Source organism: Octopus bimaculoides, chromosome 4 (assembly GCF_046866305.1).
Source record: "Octopus bimaculoides isolate indiv1 chromosome 4, ASM4686630v1, whole genome shotgun sequence".
In the NCBI taxonomy this organism is placed as follows: Eukaryota; Metazoa; Mollusca; class Cephalopoda; order Octopoda; family Octopodidae; genus Octopus; species Octopus bimaculoides.
Window position 1 is genome coordinate 40,658,116 of NC_142931.1, and position 22,222 is coordinate 40,680,337.

A 22,222-nucleotide genomic window follows, 5' to 3' on the forward strand; every position below is an offset into this window, starting at 1 on the left:
TTCCCCTCTGGCTAAATAAACCTGTCTCCTGGCAGTCTGGTAACATTCTTTGCTACCAGCGTTCTTCCAAGCCAGTTTCTTTTCCCTAATGGCCCTGTCAACAGCATTGTTCCACCACCATCTTGGGTTGAGAGGGGAATTTGCATCATCCAAAGATCTGATCCGTGGCTCTCAGCTGGTTGTCCCGCAGAAACCTCCAGTTGTCTTCCACATCATGTGATGTTATATCCCCCTCTATTTCGTCAAAAGCTTTGAGTAATATGTCTCTGAATGACTGTACCAATTAGGGTGGCTCTTATTGTATATAACAGCCTCATGTTGACCAATTTTCTGTTAGTGAAATTTGGTAGTTTGCTCACAAATTTGAAGTTTGTCATGAAATATATACCATGGGTGTATACTTGTGCAGTGATCTTACAAAGTATGTCAGATACAAAAGAAGGCACTCTGCCATTTGATAAATAGCAGCTGAAATAGTGAGGTATAAATTACTAGAAGCCTTGAAAGAAGTATCCCATAAGCCAGACCAATGATTGAAGCCAGTAAAATTACTAAAGCTTATAAAAAATAACCATCATCATTTAACATGATGGTTATGTTATAACCAAATAACAATATGAATATAATTTCAGATGTACAATGTTTAATTTTAAAAACAGAACTAATTAAATTTTTAAGTCATTAAAGAGTTTCTGTACAAATATGTGAAAACTGAATTTAAAATGAAAAATCATCTTAATTTGATATTTTAAGATTATAAGTAAGATACATTGTGTAAACATTACTGAGATTATAAAGGTACTGATTTTCCAGGATTCAAGTTAAAGAGAATCAGAATTTTTTTTTCAATATTCTTTTCTACTCTAGGCAAAAGGCCTGAAATTTTTTTGGGGGGAGGGGGCCAGTTGAGCAGATCAATTCCAGTACACAACTGGTACTTAATTTATCGACCCTGAAAGGATGAAAGCATAGTCAACCTTGGCGGAATTTGAACTTAGAATCTAAAGACAGACAAAATACCGCTAAGCATTTCTGCCAGCTCGCCACCTTAGAATTATTTTAATATTACTAAATATACATATATTTACATATCTGCCATTTAATGGCTTTATTCATAGGAAAATGTTGACAGTCTAATCAAAATAAAATGCAGCGTTCAAAATATTTTCAGAAAATTTTATATTTCAACAAAAATAAAATTTTAAATCATGAAAGAGTTTCTACAAATGATGGGGTGAAAATGGAATTTAAAATGAAAAATAATCTTGATTTGATATTTTAAAATTATAATCAGTACGTGTGAACATTACTGACATGTTACAGTATTTCTTGATTTTTCAGGAGTCAAGTTTAAAATAATCAGTTAGATTTATTTGTGATTTTACTAAATATATGCATCATTTACTGGCAGCTGTTGAACAACTTTGCATTTTCAAGAGAAACATTGAAAGTCTAATTAAAATCAAATGCAGCAGTTTAAAATACTTTCAGAATACAGCTAAATATTCAAAAGTGTGAAATGCTCAGTGCTAATTTTTTACAGCACAAATTTATTTTCTCCTGTACATCTTGCTGTTTAACTGTTCGATTTAGTTTGAGGTATTTGCCATTCTGTGTGGTAGCCATAGAAATCCAGCTTGGTGCTACTTCTAGCAATAATTCCAAATGCTTTTCAGCATCAACTGAAACAAATATGAAATGAAATAAAATAAGGTACTTTCATTGTAGTCAGATGCGTTGATATAACCCCTGAAATCAAGATAACTTCTGAAGTAAACTACGAAATGAAACATTTCCTGTTATTCACAGTAAATCAATTTATTCTATTTTTAAACTATTTAATATTAACTGCAAAAACAGCCCATCATTAGTTTCATCAGATCTTTCTGTTTACTTTATTTGAGGTACATTTCTGAACAGATGCCTATCTTAATAAAACTTTTGAATTATATTTTTATAGCTGGAACAGAGCTCTAGCCAGATGGTGAGGAAATATTGTGGTGAAATAAGTAAGGTGACAAGTGACTGCTACTTCCTGGATGAAAAGTGCTAGAAGTGGTGATTGTTGTTTAGTGTGAAGTTAGTCTTGATTGAGCAGCTCAAAGTTGTTTAGCCATTTCATGTATCAAGAAATACATTATCTGTAGTATCTTTAAGTGTGATTTAAGGGGAGGTGGTAGCCATCTAAGCAAGTAAAGCAAACAAATAGAGTCTATCTAACTTACCAAAAGTTGACAGTTGGGGTTAAGTTAGCAATGAAAAATCATTAGATATTAATCAGTTACACAGAATACGCTATATTTCCATGTCACTATGGAGCTGCTTTTATTTATTAATTTTTTTTAATGTAATCATGAAATTGCTTCAACTTTAGAACATACAGTGCAAGAGAACTCCAAAATTGGTAATACCTTTAGAAATTGAGGATGTATAACTTTCACAAATCTTTTCAACAACTACATCTGAAAGGAGAGTAGTTCTTTTCTCTGTAATAAAATAACTTGGATACAGTTAAGGAAAAAAATTTGGAAAAATATAATTTATTTTGCAGTAATGGAAAATTGAATAAAGATAAAAAAACTCTTTATTAGTCATCAGGTCAGTTTTTCTATACTACTATGAGACAAATGAATCTGTTATTGAGGTATTGTTTTATTGCCAGATGCACTTCTTGTTGCTAAACCTGACCTATTTTTCAAGAATGGGATCTATTATTTCATACATCCTCCAAGGAGCAAATATAATAGACACTCTGGTGATGGGAAATAACAATGTCATCACTTGTAGCTCAGCAACTTTTGGAGAAGTGCAAATGTAAAGCAAACGTACACACACATACACAGCTGGCATCTTTTATAAAATCCACTCACAATGGTTTAGCTGGCCTGTGGCTACAGTAAAATGCACTTGTTCAAGGTACCATGCAGTGGGACTGAACCCAAATCCATGTGGTTGAGAAGCAAACCTCTCATTCCTAGAGCCATGATTACACCAATACAGAATGGATCCTTATCAAGTATAGTGTCATTATCATTTTAATGCTTACTTTTCTATGCTCACATGGGTTGGATGGAATTCACTGAAGCAAATTTTCTATGGCTGGATACTCTTGCTGTTATCAATCCGCACCTGTTTCCAAGCAATCTTTTATCTTTTACTTGTTTCAGTCATTAGACTGCAGCCATGCTGGGGTACCGCCTTGAAGAATTTTTAGCTGAATGAATTGATCCCAGTACTTAATTTTATTAAGCCTGGTACTTGTTCTATCAGTCCCCTTTGCTGAACAGCTTTTACTGGGAAGTAAAATCACTCACACCAGTTGTTATGCAGTGATGGAGGAATAGACACATCCACAAATATATATACAATGGGCTTCTTTCAGTTTACTCACAAGGCTTTGCTTGGTTTGAGGCTACAACAGAAGATACTTGTTCAAGGTGCCATGTGGGACTGAACCCAAAACCATGTGGTTGGGAAGCAAGCTTCTTACCACACAGCCATGCCTGCACGTATAGGTAAGCAAGATATTTTCTCAGAAAACTGGGAATGTGTGACAGTTTGTATGACAGTGACACATATTTATAACTATTATGGGATAGTCAAAACAAGGACATGTTTGCATGCATGCACACACACAAGCTTTTTTCCCAGTGTCTGTCTACCAAATCCATTCACAAAGCTTTGGTTGGCCTGAGTGTATAGTAAAAGGCAATAGTCTAAGGTGTCACACCCAAAACCATGCAGTTAGGAAACAAACTTCTTAACCACACAGTTAGAAACTACACTGCAGGGAACTCAAGATATTTATGGAATTAATTATCTTATTTCCATCACTAATGCCTCTATATAATTTAACAATCTTTTTTGATGCAACTACTCACACACTTTGAATTATCTTAGATACCATATTCTTTCAATCAAGGAGACAAAAGATTGATGATTTGTACATAGTAGTGCATACATTTATGTCACCGATTAAGAAAGAGGTCAAACACATCATCAGTTAATGTCTGTTTTCCATGCTGCCATTGGTTGGATGGCTTGACAGGAACTGGCAAGACCAGGCACCAACCCAGGTTCCATAGTCTTGGATGCCTTTCCTAATGCCAACAATTTTACAGAGTGCACTAGGTGTTTTTTTTTTTTGATGTGGTTCTATCACCAACACTTTTTTACATGGCACAACAGACAAACTACAAAAAGCTGTCAACTGAATAATAAAATAAGAATTCAAACTTATTATCTCTGAAGATACATTGATGCAGAATTTTAAGGATACGTTCGCATAATACGAAAAATAGTAGGTAGTCGTTTCAGCATTGCTTCTCTCTGAGCTTTTAAAGGACTTTGAGTAATGGTTTCTTCTAAGCGTTTTGTTTCCTTTGCCCGGATCTGAAATATTTAAAACCGGAAAAATTTTACATTGTAATTGGGAAAAAAAAAAAAATTGTGATAGAGAAATAACACACTAACAACATGCAAATGTTCTTTTTATTAAGAATATAGAATTTATATACTTTGTATTGTATAAATAATATAAGTACATATTCAGTTGTTCAATGCAGTAGATAAAGACTGAAATACTTCACTGAGTAATTTTTATTTTTTATTCTTCTAAATGTGCGTCATCTGTCTGGAATCCAAATACCGTCAGAAGAAACTTTTACATTTTATCCCTTTAGAAAGGAAGGAAACTTGGGATAATTCAGACCATTAAGTCCCCATCTCCAAAAAAAGAAAACCCTAAGGCTGGTAAAGTAACACTTTTATTTGTTTGACTTTGGTCTTTCCATGCTAGGAGTAGAATGTATTTGAGATAGGGTCTTATGGCTGGATGTTGCCCATGTTACCAACCATTACCAATTTTCGAAAATATGGAGCTCATGGTTGTAATGACAACAAGAAATGCTTAATCAAGTGAAGTCATGGAATGTTAACATTCACGCATATACATGTATGCGACACACTTTCTACAGTTTGTATCTCTCAAATTCACTTGGCCCAGGGCTATAATAGGAGACATTTGCCCAAGATGCCATGCAGTGGAACTGAACCCCAAACCATGTGTTTGTGAAGTCAAAATATTTCATAGAATTTAATTTTTATATTACAAAGAAACATGTTTGATAAAATTTACATATGTTTTAAGATAAGCAAGTTTAATGTATAAGTAGCTATTGAAAACGATTTAAAACGTGTTAGGATAGTTGAATTATAAAATCCAAAGGTACATTGCATGAAAAGCTAATTAGGGTAAAATTATGGGATGTCAAAAATGGAATAAAGTTGATATAGAAATAATAGAATACAGATGGTAAAAAGTATATCACAAAATATACAAATACCAAGAACTACATAGAAGGGATACAACTATATAAATTACAATGTAAAATTCCATCACTACATTTTAAATATTGTGAAATTTGTCCAGGATGATATATATCAAATTTACTGAAAGAGACCCATACTGGTATGGGAAAATTAATATCAAGCATAGCAGATAGAATAAGCAAGGTGAGAAAGTGGTTGGGTATTAAACGTATTAGTCAATACATGAAGATAAATAGTAAATAATACTTACTCTTTCAAGTAACCCAGAGGGGATTCCTTTGATTGATGACTCAACTTTTGGTGTAGATGGTTTATTGGGTGAGCTATTAGCCTTTGAAACATTTATCAAAGCACTTTCCACCTAATGAAATAATAATAAAATAATAATTATTAACTTAGCGTGGCTCTTAATTAATAAAAAAAACATCTTTTCAGTGTTTTTCTCCTTCGCTTAAATTTATAGTTTTAGACTGAAAATTTTCCAACTCTGCAGTTTCGGAAAATAATAAAACAAAGGTGTACTTGTTAGTGATATTGTATGGCATGTAGAAAATTTATTTTATGAGGAAATACAAACAGCATATCTTCACCTAATTTCAAAATATATCTTCCCTTGGTAAAACGATCCAATTTGAGCATCTTCATGTACTTTTACATAATCAAGAAAATTCATTAAAAATTAACCAAGTGATGATACAAGTTCCAAGGTGACTCTTGTACTCTGGCAACTCTCAAAACGCCTTACATATGCACTTCTCTATGATACTTACAAAAGCACTCCTTTGGTTGAAGATGCATCTTATTTGAACAATCACTACAATAAAAGTATGTGCAGACTCTCTTGGTTGAGCTACTGCACATTAGTCTCTCTCCTGTTTTTGTGTCAGAGTGGAAAATGTATGCCCTGCATTCTTTTAAAAGAATGTACAATGGAAGGTATGTCTCTGTGTGGTTGAGATCATCATGCATTTGTTGTATAAGGTGAACTGCTGCCTTGTCCCAACCCGGGTGAATTAAGCACTGTTTGAAGGAGATTTCTTTTTTTTTTGTAGTTTCTTGTATAATGAAGAGAATGAAAATACTGTAGTGAGCAACTTTGTTGATCTTTAGAAAGAATTTCCACCACCATTTCCTTCCACATCTGCTGTGGAAACCAATACAGTTGACTCTTTGGTCTAATTTATTATGTTTTCATGTCTTTTGCACTTATCAACCAGTTTGTCACCAGCTCTCAAGGTTATGATATCTGTAGGTGTACAAATTGATACCATAACCACTGGCTTTTAACCCTTTAGCATTCAGATGTAATGCTTTCTTAATCACAATTTTGAATTAATCATGAATTATCCTAATGGAAGAACACCTTTCATCTTGAAACCAAAGACGGCCATTTTTCTTCTAGTGCTGACATGAGTGACTGGTTGAATGACCAAATCCAAGCTTCTCTGCTAGTTCCTCAAGTTATGATGGGATTTTGTTCCACCAGTGTTTGCAGGACATCCTTGTCAAGCTCTACAGATCTTCCAAGATGAAGCACATCTTCTAGGCTGTAGTTTCAGGCTCAGAATTTCTGGAACTACCGTTGACACTGGATTATGTTTACTGTCCAATCCTCATATATTGCATAAATATTTCTCTCACTTTCCATTGCATTGTTGCCTTTATTGAACTCAAAGCAAAATATACCGAATATGTTCCTTTGTCACTTCCATTATAGCTTTGAAAGAACAACTATTAAAATCGAACTGCACTCTTCAAAACTTGCACTAAGAATAAGTCAAGGTAAAATTACTACCTGCTTTTATAGCATGTTGATGCAGGTAGTTTATCCTGCTCCACTTCAACTTTTAGTTCATGCAATTGAAAAAAACTGCATTATTTATGGGATGACCCAATAGTATCACCCAAACTAAGAGCTTGAAATGAGTAGAAGGCTGTTCAGAGCTTCTTTAGGAGTAAATTGATGAAAAGCTCTATCTTTTCCTTCCTGGCTGATCTTGAGATACTGATATGAAGCAAGAGTACACATGCTTTTTTATCAGTAGTTCTTCAAAATTGAAGTGTTTGTTAACTTATATCATGTTGCAGGTTGCTAAAAATGTCCAAGATCCAGATTAGTAACTAACATTCAGTTTGTTTTTGTGTCAAATGTTCTTGGGATGGTATATACATTTGAACTTTCTTCTCAGCATCTGCACTGATTGTTGTTCAGCAAATTGGTTTGGATTTCTTCAATGATGAGCAAAGAGGCTGTCAAGTTCTGAATATGTTTCATTCATAAAGTCAGTTACTTAAAATGTAGAGCAAATATTGTGCTGCAATGCCCATCGAAACATCAGTCCATTCAGGTTCATTACAACCAGTCAAAACCAGGGGAATCCTTGATGCACACCCAAATCTTGATGATGGGCAGTTATTTCTCCAGTATGTGGCACTGTCAGAGTTTCTATCCATCTTCATTTAGAAACTGGAATTTCAATTTCTTTGTCAGTTCATATCTTCATTTGAACTAGAGTCAGAATCGTTAGTTTTCGTCTGTGTCACGGTTACAATTATCTTGAATCCACAGGCAAAAGGGAGTTTGTGCTTGCTTGGCCATATATCGAAGAAAATTTAATGCACTAAATGATGCTGACAGTTACTGAGACATGATTACAAATTATTCTCTTAGCAATGATATTTCTGTCAAGAATGAAACTCTTTTAGACTTTGTAAGCTTCAATCACAAAATGCCTCACAAAGCTTCATAAAGAAAATGAAAAAACAACTATTTTTTTCAGTCACAGGAAATCTAACTCGCAATTGAAAGTTGTTTCCCCTCTTGAGTTTTTTTTTTTACTTATTTAATAAGGGATTGCTAGATAAAACGATGCAGTGCAGCTTTTAACTGTTCAGCGAAAGACTTTGAAGTGTGCAGTACATAATCTTTTAAGAGTTAGGGAAAATATAATTTTCACAAACGTTTTTATCTGGGTTTTTTTTTACCAGAAGGATGATATAAAGTTAAATATTTACTGAAGATTTCATTCAACCTCTCCCATAGCATCTAGTCACATCAACAATAATGAGCACAACAGGAGTTGGAAAATCAACCATGTGGCTTAAAATTATTAGTTTGTACGTCTTCATTAAATAGTTAAAATTGCTCAAGTGCTTTCTCTTTGGTTGAGACCTCCTATTCTATATCTAAATTGTTTCTGAAACAAGTTTTAACTGACACACTATACCCAAACACAACAGTCATAGGAAGAGGAAGAACCCACTACCCACCTCGAAACGAAAAGAAAAAATGAAACTTACCTTAGGGTGTAGTTTCCCTCTTGTTGCATTTAAAACCTCACGAGCAGTTTGATAAACCTTGATATATGGAGGCTGGGGTAAAGGGGAAGGTTCAATGTCAGGTACTTGGTCTAATCGGAACTTAGGATGCCAACGAATAAGTCTGTCATCAGAAATTCTCATAGGCTTTGGTAGGCTTTTCAGAAATTCCTACAATAAAAAGGCTCTTGATAGTATTCTCTCTTTTGTTTATCACGTACATAAAAAAAAAGAAAGAGGGATTCTTTTACCTCTGAAAAGTGTGGAACATGTTTTTGCAATTATACAGAGTTATGTACCTTGAACCAAGCAAAAACCGGATCGCACGATAAAAGTCCTAGTCAAACATCTGCACTATGTATCGTGTGTTCATCATCATTTAACGTCCGCTTTCCATGCTGGCATGGGTTGGACGATTTGACTGAGGACTGGTGAAACCAGAAGGCTACACCAGGCTCCAATCTGATTTGGCAGAGTTTCTACAGCTAACAATTTAAATGTAAATAACATTGCAAAAGCATAGTATATGATTTTCAATAAGACATTATCATGTTACCAAAGAGAGTGGTAGAGACTATCAACTATGATGTAGAAACCATGCCAGAACAGACAATGAAGTCTGATATGGCTCCCGGCCTTACCAGCTTTGGTCAAACCATCTAACCAATGCCAGCATGGAAAACGGACATTAGCTGATGATGATTTATAAACCAAATTGCATCATTAAAATGCAACTTACAAGCTTCATTATTTGTTACTAATCAAACACACAAGAACAAACTATTTTTAAAATATGAGAAAAACTTACTTTATGTAATGTCATGATGCATTTCACCAAATTAGCATGGAAAATTTTCTTTCTAGTAATGAAATGAGTGGCTGTAAGATGCAAGTTGCCATTTTCAGGATCTAAAGTGGAGAAGAAACAAAAAGGAAATCATCACCATTTCAAGACATGTTCTATAAATTTAGTTTAATGTACTGTGTATATCATATCTCCCACAATTTGTTTTAGTCATTGGACTGCAGATATACCAAGGTATTGTCTTGAAGGGTTTAGTCTATCAAATTAACCATGGTACCTAGTGGTTTGGTAAAAAGAGACTGATAAGACTAAGTTATGGTAATGTGAATAAACCAACACTGTTTGTCAAGTAGTGATGGAGGGGAAACCCAAAGACACATACATTATCTCTCTCTGACCATAACAATATATATGTATATATATCGTTATGGTCACTTTTTTACCAAATAAACACATGCACTATATACTTGTCTTTCATTTCAGCTTTATCATTGTTCTTATTTTAGTATCCTTCATCTGAAATCGTTTGCTACACGTCCTGTGACCTCTTCAGCAACTCTGCATCCCATGTGTCTCCCCCTGTTCTATTTAGTCCATTCTGTCTTTCTATGGTGTGCACGCAAACACACACACAGAGGCTTCCACACAGTCTCTACCTACCAAATTCACTTAAATGTATTAGTTGGTCCGAGGTTATAGTACAAGACATTTATCAAAGGTGTTGTACAGTGGGACTGAACCTGAAACCAAGTGGGTGCAGTATCGAGATGTGGCTTTATGTCAGTGATGAGGAATATGATAAAGGGAGAGAAACAGGTATCTTGCTGTAGAGAACATGCAATGGCTACCCCAGCTGGAAAAGATAGAAGAGGATGAAAATGCATCACGATGTACTCTTGGGTTACAGGAAGGTGAATATAAGTGGTACAGGGGATTGGACAGGGTAAGTGAGTAGGTATGTTTGTGAGAGTGGTAGATGGATAGGGACAGAGGGGAATGCAAACAATAAGAAATATGAGTGGATGTTTAGAAGGCAACTGTGAAAGAGAGGAAAAATAATTAACAAATTAACAAGATGAACAAGTCTTTTAAAAAACATTCATAGGTGCAGGAGTGGCTGTGTGGTAAGTAGCTTGCTTATCAATCACATGGTTCCAGGTTCAGTCCCACTGCGTGGCACATTGGGTAAGTACTGCCTACTATAGCCTCGGGCTGACCAAAGTCTTATGAGTGGATTTAGTAGAGGGAAATTGAAAGAAGCCTGTCGTATATATGTGTGTGTGTGTATATGTTTGTCCCCACATCACTTGACAAATGATGCTGGTGTGTTTACGTCCCCTATAACTTAGAAGTTTGGCAAAACAGACCAACAGAATAAGTACTAGGCTTACAAAGAATAAGTCCTGAGGTCAATTTGATCGACTAAAGACAGCGTTCCAGCATGGCAGCAGTCAAATGACTGAAACAAATACAAGAATATATATGTATGTATGTATGAAAGTGTGTGTTTCTTTGTGTTTGTTCACACCACTGCTTGACAACTGGTGATGGTGTGTTTATGTCTGTAACTCAGCAGCTTGGCAAAAGAGATCAATGGAATAAGTACTAGGCTAAAAAAAAAAAAGGAAAAAGAAAGTACTAAGTTTATTGATTTGACTAAAAATTCTTGAAGGCAGTGTCCCTGAATGGATGCAATCTAATGACTGAAACAAGTAAAAAATAGAAGAGGATAGTCATTTATGCTTACTGCTATACTCCATACCTGATTCTTCAAATTGGGGAGTGATAGTCAGTTGGTAGCCTTGATATTTGTAACCAAGTTTTGGAAGACCTTTTTCTTGTTTGAATTCATATGCAGCAGGGTATACAGTTTTTATCTGACCAAGAATTTCTTGCTTAAAATGTCTGGGAATACAAAGAGAAAAATATACAAAACGTTTGTTTTAATTGATATTGAATCTAATAGAGAATAAGATGAAATACATTTCTGAAGAGTATTTTTTTTTATTTTCAGAGAAAAAAATACACTATTCAGCTGGGGGAAAAAAAAAAAAAAAAAAAAAAAAAAAAAAAAAAAAAAAAGAAATTGTTTCTTGAAATATATCAAAAAAAAAAAAATTATATGCCAGTAAAGATACATAAACAAGAACACTCAGAGTGTGCAAACCTCCGCCAAGGCAACACCAACATCCTCTCAATGATTAAGCAAGAGATGATTTTTAAAATGAGAATATCTGAAATAAACTTGACTGCTCTCACAAACGAGAATACTAAAAATGAACCCGACTGCTCTCAAAAATTAAGTGAAAAAACAGGAAGAATAATCCAGAATCCTTGTCCGGTACCGGATTAATCTCAAAATTTAATCAGTTCATGCCAGCCACTAGGTCAAACCTCCCTGAAAGTTTCATCCGAATCCATCCAGCGGTTCTTGAGACAAACGCAACTGAAAACAATACCTCCCCCTTCGGTAGGTCTGAGGTAATAAGCATATTTTTTTTTAATAACAATAAATTGCTTCAAGTTTTGGGACAAGGCCAACAGTTTTAGGTGGAGGGGATGTCCATAACACTGACCCCCAGTACTTAGCCAGTAGTCATTCTATCAACATTGGAGGGATGAAAGGCTAGGTTGGATTTAGCAGAAAGACACTAATGATTCTTCCAGCTTACTACCTTAATAATAATTCTAATTTTGGCACAAGATTAGCAATTTTGAGGGTGGATAGTAAGAAAATTGTATTAACCCAGCACTCGACTTGGTACTTTATTTTATCAACCCTCGAAAGGGTGAAAGGCAAAGCTGACCTTGGTGGGATTTGACCTCAGAATGGAGCTGAAAGAAATACGATAACCAAAATACATTTAGTACAGAATTTAAAATAAAACTAATTTCAATAAATTCACCTTTTAAGACTTTTTTCAACAGCATCTTTGAGCTTGGAAAAAGTGCAAACTTCTGAACGGTTGTGTAACATGCGGACAACATCATCTACTCTTTGAAAGAATTCCTCTAATACTGTATAGGAATAAGGGAGTGTGAGTGTAGGTGGTATTGGCAAAGTAAGATGCTGGAATCGTTTATAAGCAGGAGTCCTGTAACAGAGACATGACAATTTAGCAAAGAGGATAAGAAATATATCAAAATATATTTTGTGGGATATGAGAAGGAACAGAAGATTATGTTGAAATTTTGATAAATATTATTCAATTAAAAAGAATTACAACTACACAAAACAAAGTTGTCATATTTTAGGTATATAAATTGTTTTATAGTTTAATATTTGCTATCCTCCATCCCACCAAAATCCTTTTCATTTTGTTGTTTGTTCTTTTTAAGTATGTTTTCAAAATAGCTAATTAGAAACAGAAATTTTGAAGCAAACTAGGATTTAAATGAAACTATTTTTTCACTCATGCTAGCATGAATTAGATGAAACAACATTGTTTTGTAACTGTCCTTCTTGCTGCTAACTCTTACCTACTTTTCAAGTGAAGGAAATTTTCATTCCATACAGCTTCAAAGCACAGAGCTGCTAATCAGTTTGTTAACAGGGAAATGACAACAACGACTATAGCTTATATGATCACAGTAAGTAAACATTCTCATAGACACACACACATCATCATCATTTAGCACCCTTTTTCCATGCTGGCATAGATTGGAAGGTTTGACTGGAACTGGTAAGCCAGAGAGCTGCACCAGGCTCCAGCCTGTTTTTGTTTCTACAGCTGGATGCCTTTCCTAATGCCAATCACTTCACAAAGTGTACTGGCTATCTTTTACATGTTGCTAACATGGGTGCCACATATATGATGAGCTTTGTACCAAATTCAATAATCAACTCAGGCAATAGTAGACACTTCCCGAAAGTGCTGTGCAGGGAGACTGAACCTGGAACCACATGATTGTGAAGCAAACCTCTTAACCACACTGCCAGATAATTAACAAGCTTAAACTGATTCTTAGCCAACGAGGAAACCTATGTAATCACTCAACCTGCTAGAAATAGAAGTCAGATCTTTCTCAAATCACTGACTACTGTCATAAAAAAGAGGATGCATTGAATAACGTAGTCCATGTAGCCCTATATAAAAAGAACAGGACAGTCATGGCTGGAACACATTTGATCGAGTCCTGCTTTATCAAGGTTGGCTGGGAGCTAAACAACAAAAACAACAGTCAATCACCCTCACCTTCCAATTCATAAAGCGCAACAAGTCACACTGGATTATATAATCCTAGATATCCTGTAACAAAGTAAATAAAAAAAAATGGTGTGTAAAGTGTAATGGTCTGATTCTTCAGAGCTGCCCGAAGACTAAGCAAGAAATTTCACTTACTTGTTAACCAAGTCAGACTTCTCTTTTTCAAATTCAGGTTGAGTCTTACAGGATGAGCTTTTAGGTTTTTCTTTTGATTTTGTTGCAGCTTTGAGTTGCTTAATTAACAGTAACTGCTTCTTCAGTTCTTCCACTTTGCTACATTTCATGAGATCAATTTTGACTTGTTCTGGTGTTAAATTTAACTGAAAGAGTTCAAATAAATATTGGTTATTTTTGAAAGAAACCATTACTTCAATATAAAAATATGAACTAGTTTATTGCAGTAAAGATGAGATTTTGCAGACATTGGAATAATGCTTGAATAAATTGGATATGAAACCTAAATCTTTAGATGAACTTCAACAAAAGAAATTTTTTATTTTTGCATGAAAATTACAATGTCATAAGCTTTTGAATTGTATTTATTATGTCCTATAATTTGTTCTTAAGGTTAAGAGCCTCTTGTGTAAAAACATTGTTCTAGAACTTAGCTCTGTTAAGAAGATAATTGTAATTAACCAGCCAGAAGATAAAATGTAGGAATGTTATAGGAAATAAGAATTTCAATCCTTTTCTTACAAGTTTATTTACACTAGGATCATCATCATCATCGTTTAATGTCTGCTTTCCATGCTGGCATGGGTTGGACGATTTGACTGAGGACTGGTGGAACCCGAAGGCTACTCCAGGCTCCAATCTAATTTGGCAGAATTTCTACAGCTGGATGCCCTTCTTAACGCCAACCACTCCGAGAGTGTAGTAGGTGCTTTTACGTGTCACCGGCCACAAAAGAGTTTGTTAATTTTCAACAAGGGTGATGAGAAAGAACCCACAACATTCAGCATATATGAACATTGCTGCCTTCTTAGCCTAAATTATGATGGATTAAAGAAACTAAGAAAACGTCAGCACAAATTTTCTACCTATCAGCCATGGCTCATAAGTTACTGTGACCTCTAGTTTTTAGAAAATAACTTCCTTTTCATTTATCATAATCATATTACAATACACAATTCTGGGTTGCTCTGAGGGATTATTGTAGAAAGTTGTAAATTGTATTAGATATAAATTATTTAGGAGATGTCACTTATTCCAGTACAGAACAGTTATTATAAAAATAATAAAAAACAATTAATATAACTTCAACTTTAACTGTATATTCTGTTGCTAAATGAATCATAAACCAAATAAATTAAATTTTGATTGCAAAAATTTTACAATTTTAAGTGCATAGTAAGCGGAAAACAGCAACAAAACAAACAAAAAATCACTAAACATATGTGGTCAGATATAGTTGTGGTTGTCCTAAAAACCACAGCAATATATGACCATATATGTCCACTGAAATTATATTTGAACTCACAATGCACATAAATTCATAAAATTTTGCATAATCAGTTAGACAATGTAGTGATATTGTTTCATTGACAGTAACCAGTTCAAGTCTATCTGGTTTCTTGATTAGCAGTATCTCATGATGCTGGGCTAATTTTATAAAGATTGAATGCAGATTGAGCCCTGGTGAAATTTCATAATAGTACCTGATTTCTTAATTCTAGAATGTAGCTCAATTAAGCCAAGGTACAATGTATAATTTTCAGTTATAAATACACTAAATATCAATATTCAGGGGAATCGTAACTCTACCTGTCTGACTGGATTAGTTTTTCCAGGATCTGTTGCTTTTTGAAGTTCTTTGCTGTCATTTGAAGCAGATTCTGTAGTCTGGCTGTTTACAGACATCTGTTGTGACCGCATTCTTCGTAACTTTTGAGGAGTTTCAGGCAAAGGAGAAATGGGCCTAGGTATATTGCTCACTAAAGGAAATTCTAATTCCCAGGAATTGCTGTCTTCAAGTTCTTTTTCCTCCTCAATATTCTGTTGAGATAAATAAATGATAAATTTTATCAATATGAAAATATTTTTTCTTTGATGTCACAAACCACGTTGATTGTTGCTTTCACTGTTTCAGCAGTGTATGCTTCAACCTTCGTCAGGTGTGTTGTGATTCACTAAGGTGAAGCATACACAACTGAAAGGTAGTAAAAGCAACAATCAAGATGAAGACAATACTCCAACTAATACATAATATCTAAATTCTTCATAGAAATATAGAATTGTATTTCAAAACAATAAAGACAAACATAAATAATATTAGTTAAACCTTTTATTTATTATTATTCCCATTTCTTAACTCTCTTAACATATTCCCAAAAAGCCAGCACAATCACCTTTGGTAATTTAAGTCAGCTTGGCACGAAACAATATAGGCTGACTTTACTGAAGTTTTGGGCAAAATCACTATTGCCAGAATCCCTCCAAAGCTCTTAGATTCAAACAAATATATAGATTGCCTGGGATGTAAGAATATATAGTTATACTAACAAACAACATAAGTGAAAATAAATATACATACACCATATTCCATGCATACATGTGTATATACATCACCATCATTTAATGCCCATTTCTCCATGCTTGCATGGATCAGATGCAGTTTATTTGAGGCAGATTTTCTATGGCTGGATGCCTTTCCTATTACCAACCCTCAACTAGCTTCCTTCAGTTTCTGTCTACCAAATCCACTCATAAGGCCTTGGTAGACCTGGGAACTGTAGAAGACACTTGCCCAAAACACCATGCAGTAGAACTGAACCCAGAGCCATGCACATTCACATATGCAAACAGACTATTAAGTGTACAAACCAATATCTGTCTATCTACATATGAGGTTTTGGTATCCAGAAGACCCAAAATGCAGGTAAGGCTATGTAAGTGCTACAGAAGGACCGTAGTTAAACTTCTGGTTTGATAATAGTATGAGTGAGGAGTCTAATGCTGGTTGTGTGTGAGCATGTATAAATTAAAGAAAATGAGACAACAAAGTCAAGGCAGTGTGAAATTTCTAGGACATTTATAAAGAGAAAGGTAGTCTTACAGTGGTTTCAGAGATATGAAGGATATCCCTTCAACAGAGACGATACGAGAGAGTTAAATAGAGGGAAATAGTAGAGTTCAATATAAGAAGTTATTTTGGAAAGGGAGAGATATAAGAAGTATAAAGGGAAATAAAAGAATAAAAATAAAAATATATGTTGGATGTTACAGTTCTATTATCTGTGTAGAATGGGTATTTTATTTTACAAAATACAAAATGGCTGATAGTTAGCAAGGTGAGACACACATAAGAAAGAAGGAAACAAAGGACCACTGATGAGGTCACAGAAGTGTGACGAAAGAACTCTGGCCGAAATAAGATTAAGATTAAGATTAATGTAATATAAAGCTGAAAAAAAAAAAAAAAAAAAAAAAAATTAACACCAAATATACAGTGCGTGTGTTTTTATTGGCTAAACTGGCAATATGACCATCCCCAAGTACAACAATATATATATATCACTATCATTATTTAATGTCTGTCTTCCATACTGGCATAGGTCAAACAGTTGCTGGCAAACCAGAGAACTGTGCCAAGCTCCAGTATCTGCACTGGCATGATTTTTATGGCTGGATGTCCTTCCTAACAACAAACACCTACACATACACATATTCTTTTCCACTCTAGGCACAAGGCATGAAATTTTTGGGGAGGGGTCCAGTCGATTAGATCAACCCCATTATGCAGCTGGTACTTAATTTATTGACCCCAAAAGGATGAAAGACAAAGTCGACTTTGGCAGAATTTGACCTCAGAATGTAAACACAGACGAAATACTGCTAAGTATTTCACCCAGCATGCTAACGTTTCTGCCAGCTTGTTTCAATTAATTTGGAAAAATAATGTAGAATTTGGTTAAATAACTTTTCTCATCATTAAGCTAGTGTTTAGGTTAAAAATAAGCACAAAATTTTGACCAGAGGTTTCAATTTAGATCATTTTAAACCAAGTTTTGTGCCATAGTAACAGGAGTAGTTTTGGTATCAAAAGGGTTAAGTTGGAGAAAACATAAAAATAGCACATTGTAAACTCCAGTATTTATTACAAAGTTGGAATAGTATATGGTATAGAATCAAGGGAAATGTAGAAATGCTACAAGTGAGTTTAGTTAAGATATAGATGTTTTTGCTTCCATTTTCTTCAAGTAAATCATATGACTTATCTTTTTGATTGAGGAAACATACAATGAAGTCAAATTGTTGTGTCTCAAAGTCTTCTCACATTGGTGAATCACGTGTTATAAATATACATTGTCTAAAGGGAGGTGTTCTCTGATAACGAAAAACAACTGTGATCAGAGATTCATGTTCGAATCTGCCTGGTATATTAAGAAGGGATATTTTACTGTTTGGATTCTTACTGGTCTACATGCACCCCATGAATTACTTTGGCCAGTCAAAGCATGTTTGCTTTCTCTTGGCTGGAAAACAAATCTGTAGATTAACTTTGTGGTGTTTCAGGTATTAGTCAACTCTTTTGGGGATTCCAATTAAATAATTTGTCCTTTGTGAGTATCAAAGTAATTTAAGCAATGATAGTTCCGAGTTGTACGTTTCATAGACTAAGATATATTGATTTAGCCTCAGTTAAGTTATTTTCATCATTTGTAGGAATATAGGCTGTTAATAGTAGGTAGAGGAAACTAGTATTAGTAGAAAATTGGTGATCAAAGTATGCTTAACCAGTAAGGGCATGTTTGGCTGTAGTCTGAAAGATGCATGTGAACATTGCTCGTTCATAGAGCGTCTTTGGGTTTTATGAGAATAAGTGCATTTTATCTAAAAAATGTTTTAGTAATATGAAATATGAAGCATTTGTCCGAAATTTTAGCCTAACATAATTAAAGTCAGCAATAAGAACATGCATTTACAAAGTGTTCTTATAGATGCCTGAAAACCTTTGTAATATCTTCATAGAAAAGGATAAAAGTACAAAGGTTAATCTTGGTGAACTATGGACCCTGCCACTGATTCTTTGGCATTCTTTCGATTTGTGATTACAATGAAAGTGTTAATATAGACACTAACCAGAAATGTCCAGGTAGACGTGTCGAATACACAACACACCAACCCTTGAAAAGATTCCCCCACCCCCAAAGTTTCTTCTAATTTCTGTTTCCAACAATGAAATTTACAATTTTACAGCCCACCCCAAAAAAACTCTACAAAATATTAAATTTTATTCCCAATTTGGTAGAGAGGGTTAGGGTTACCCTGTGGATCTATATAAAAACCCGGGGGGGGGGGGGGGGGGGGGGGGGGCGAAATTTTAAAATTGAGATTTAAAAAAGATTTTTTTTCAGAATCGGATTCTCCATGGTCTGAAACATAGGATTCCGTAAAAAAAAAAAAAAAATTTAAAGGGTGGGGGGGTATACCCAGATTACATATACTCCATCTCCACCCCCAATTTTTTCTTAAATTCAGGTTTGAAGTTCTTTTCTTTCAAAATTTCAATGCTAATTATTTACAATCATTTTCTACTTTCAATGTGTGATCATAAAACGAAAGAATGCCGACCATGGAATGTCTGGGTAGCTCGGTCCATTTTCAACTTTTGGTAAAAGTTGCAATCAGGATTGAAAGCACAAACTAAGTTTCAACAGGTTCTGCATTTACACATTCAATCTTGATTAATTCTACTTCAAGACACCACAATTAGAACTCTAATGCCCTCAACACAAAGGAAGTCACTGTGCTGTGTTCTGCATCTTTTCACAGCTGTACATTGTAAATAACACTGTTTACCTTCACTAGTCATAAGGCTGTGATTTCAATATTCAATGAAAATGAATGAAATATATCATTTATTAGGTACTACTAAAGCAGCACGGTCCCGAACGCGCAGTCGCGCTAGCTAGTCGTGAGTGGTCGATTCTAACCCTAACCCTAAACACGGGATAGGGTTTAGGATCGACCACTCAAGACTAGCTTGCGCGTTCGGGACCGTGCTGCTTTAGTAGTACCCATTTATTTATTATAGGTAGTTCTTAAGGTTTTAATACAAAATCTAAATAAGATGACGATTCTGAAAAAAAAACAAAAATCTAAATAAATGGTCATAGAATTCTCCCTTAAAAATATTTGAAGTGAGTTTTATTATGAAATCAATTTCTATTGCAATTATAACCATTATTTCTTAATCATTCAGAAGTACATGGAATAACTTATAAAGTCATGGTGTGATACATAAATCGGTAAATCTATGCTATAAAACAAAAGAAAGAAAAAACATGAAATACTGTACAGATTCGATATCTTTGGTTTTTCCTTCTGGTAATTCAATTGGCTCTGTTTCCTTATCTTTTTCGTCAAATAAAGGTAAACGCTTCCGTGCCGATTTAGTAAGTTTGATAACTGCAAATTCATTATTTGATTCAGGAGTCCTTTGGTCAGACAAGCTATCTGTATGTTTTCTTTTGGATGGGGAACAAATGAGTCGATTATCTTCGGTCTTATTACAGAAGGGTGGTGTCTCGGGTTTTATTTGATTCTTACTTTTCGGTGATTCCAATTTAGTACTTTGTTCGTTGCAAGTATCAAGTAATTCGACGACAGAAGTTCGAGTCGGGTTGTATCTTTTAGATCGAGATATAGTTTTCGATTTAATAGGAGTTAATTTACTCTCTTTGGTTAACTTTTTCGCTACAGTGTTTTCATTCACAGATTTATCTTGAACTAATTTTGTCTGAATGCTTTTTTTTCGAGCATTGTAATAGTTAGTGAGAGTCGATTGTTTCGCTTCCATGGTTAAGAGGAAAATAATACACAAAACATTCCACAAGAAGATCTAACAATAATTTTCCCGCGCTTTGATCACGTGACAAAACAAGTAGAGTTGGAAATAAACACGAATTTATATAGTAGTTATTTAAACTTTCTCAATAACTATAAATATTTAAAAACAAATTAATAACTGGTTCTGTTAATAAATAACTTTAAATTTACAAAATCCGAAACAAAATATAAGCAAAATGCATTGCATAAATCATAACTCAAAATGGCGGATGGTTCTAATTCTAATCCGTTCGTAGAGGACGATGGAGATTTTATTGAAAACGAACTTGAAGAAAAAGCTTCAGAAAAGTCTCCTAGTTCTGACTGTACAGATATTTCTTGGGATAATATTGCTGTAAAGCTCTTACGCGATAATTTTGTTCTTACTGCTCTGGAGTTACACACTGAGCTGGTTGAATCCGGACGTGAACTACCCAGATTGCGAGATTATTTTTCGAATCCGGGAAATTTTGAACGAACAAAAGTTGAGACATCATCCCCAACGTTACGTATGTAATTTAACATGCAATATTTTATATATCTGTGACTTTTTGTATATAAGTACTTTCAATTTCCGTTATCGTTAGATACCTGACTCCTTTACCTAAATAGTTAGGGGGCGTAAACAATCTATCCAACACCTGTGTGATTAAATTAAGTGTTCGGATGATGCTATGTGCTTCATATTTCATGTATATATACAATTAAATATACAGCTTCTTACAGTAAAAGCTTAATATCGCTTAATATGTTGACTGTTTTATACTCATTTCGTCGTCTTAAGTTATTTATTTTGAAAGAGTAGAGTCGTTGTGTGTTGCTATTGACAACCAAACTGACGACTTATCGCAGATGCTGAATAGAATGTTTATCACCTGGGATGTTGGAATGTTTGTTTTCGCCTTCTTAAGATGCAGTCTTTTTCTTCATCTTAATTATGCTTTCTCTTTCTGTTCTTATTAAAATTTATTTTTTAATTTAGAAGAATCTATAGTTCCAAACGTAATTTATAGATAAAAGTACGTAAAAGAAAATTAAATTCCAATGAGTTGATCTGCTGTGAGAAGTGAAAATGGACACATGTCGTTCGGAGAGATTGAGAGAGAGAGAGAGACTAATGAGGTTTTTAAACATAATACTGATTACCAATTCATTATGTAATCTTAAATTCGGAAGAAAACATAAGAAGTCCTTATTCAACAAGCAGTTACATAGTTTGATATTTACCTTCAGGATAGCAGTTGTCAATGTTGATAAATTTAAAGACCAAACAAGTCTTAAAAAAGAAAAAAACGATTTCTTTTGATGACAGATCTTTCACTGTTTACAAAGAGGATGTGGGGCATTTATAGATACAATATATTATTGGTATTTCTTTATTAATAAACTGTAAAGCTACATAGGTAGTTCAAGGTTTATGAAATTTAAATTCTGAATAACGAGGCGCATAATTAGATACCTTCAAGTACTTATTTATTTCGGGCTCTTTAACGTGTCTATTATCCGTCTGCCACTTCACATGCTGGTTCAATCTGACCACTAATAAGCGGATTAGATCGCTATCGTTAAAGTATAAGAAAATAGATTTTCAATGACAACATAATTTTGAATTTTTCTTTTCTTTTAGGATTCTTTTAAACAATAATTTGTTCTTTCATTCTTTAGACGATAGATTGTTTCATTATCATAACGAAATTAAATAATTTTTATATAAAACATGCTAGCATGC

The 22,222-nt window shown here is 34.2% G+C and overlaps 2 protein-coding genes across 5 annotated transcripts in view; one reads left to right on the plus strand and one right to left on the minus strand.

Moving 5' to 3' along the window:
• Positions 1-1,162: 1,162 nt before the first annotated feature.
• LOC106880472 (DNA replication factor Cdt1) lies at positions 1,163-20,715 on the minus strand. 2 transcript variants are annotated; one of them, XM_014930411.3, is made up of 11 exons: positions 19,964-20,715; positions 15,427-15,657; positions 13,798-13,982; positions 12,361-12,549; positions 11,217-11,359; positions 9,458-9,558; positions 8,632-8,820; positions 5,582-5,692; positions 4,280-4,392; positions 2,412-2,500; positions 1,163-1,682 (listed from the first exon to the last, which is right to left on the minus strand). In XM_014930411.3, exons 1-11 carry the CDS (start codon positions 20,462-20,464, stop codon positions 1,507-1,509), a joined length of 2,028 nt encoding a protein of 675 aa, XP_014785897.1. In that variant the 5' UTR covers positions 20,465-20,715; the 3' UTR covers positions 1,163-1,506. The 2 variants fall into 2 exon arrangements, with proteins under 2 accessions (XP_014785897.1, XP_014785896.1); XM_014930410.3 differs by having other exon boundaries at positions 11,202-11,359; positions 19,964-20,572.
• LOC106880460 (RAB11-binding protein RELCH homolog) overlaps positions 20,695-22,222 on the plus strand; it is a 245,776-nt gene continuing 244,248 nt past the window's right edge. For all 3 annotated transcript variants that reach the window (XM_052967015.2, XM_052967016.2, XM_052967018.2), the window contains exon 1: positions 20,695-21,002. In XM_052967015.2, the coding sequence (XP_052822975.2) occupies positions 20,717-21,002 (286 nt within the window). In that variant the 5' untranslated portion in view covers positions 20,695-20,716. The remainder of the gene's footprint in view (positions 21,003-22,222) is intronic.

What these genes read in the sequence shown, in the direction of transcription:
- LOC106880472 (XM_014930410.3), bottom strand. Translation starts at nt 20,464, where the DNA reads ATGGAAGCGAAACAATCGACTCTCACTAACTATTACAATGCTCGAAAA. An exon ending in AAACTAATCCAGTCAGACAG is followed by an intron (nt 13,983 to 15,426) that starts GTAGAGTTACGA and finishes GAACTCTTTCAG; the next exon opens with TTAAATTTAACACCAGAACA. An exon ending in ATCAGGTATGGAGTATAGCA is followed by an intron (nt 9,559 to 11,201) that starts GTAAGCATAAAT and finishes TCTCCACTTTAG; the next exon opens with ATCCTGAAAATGGCAACTTG.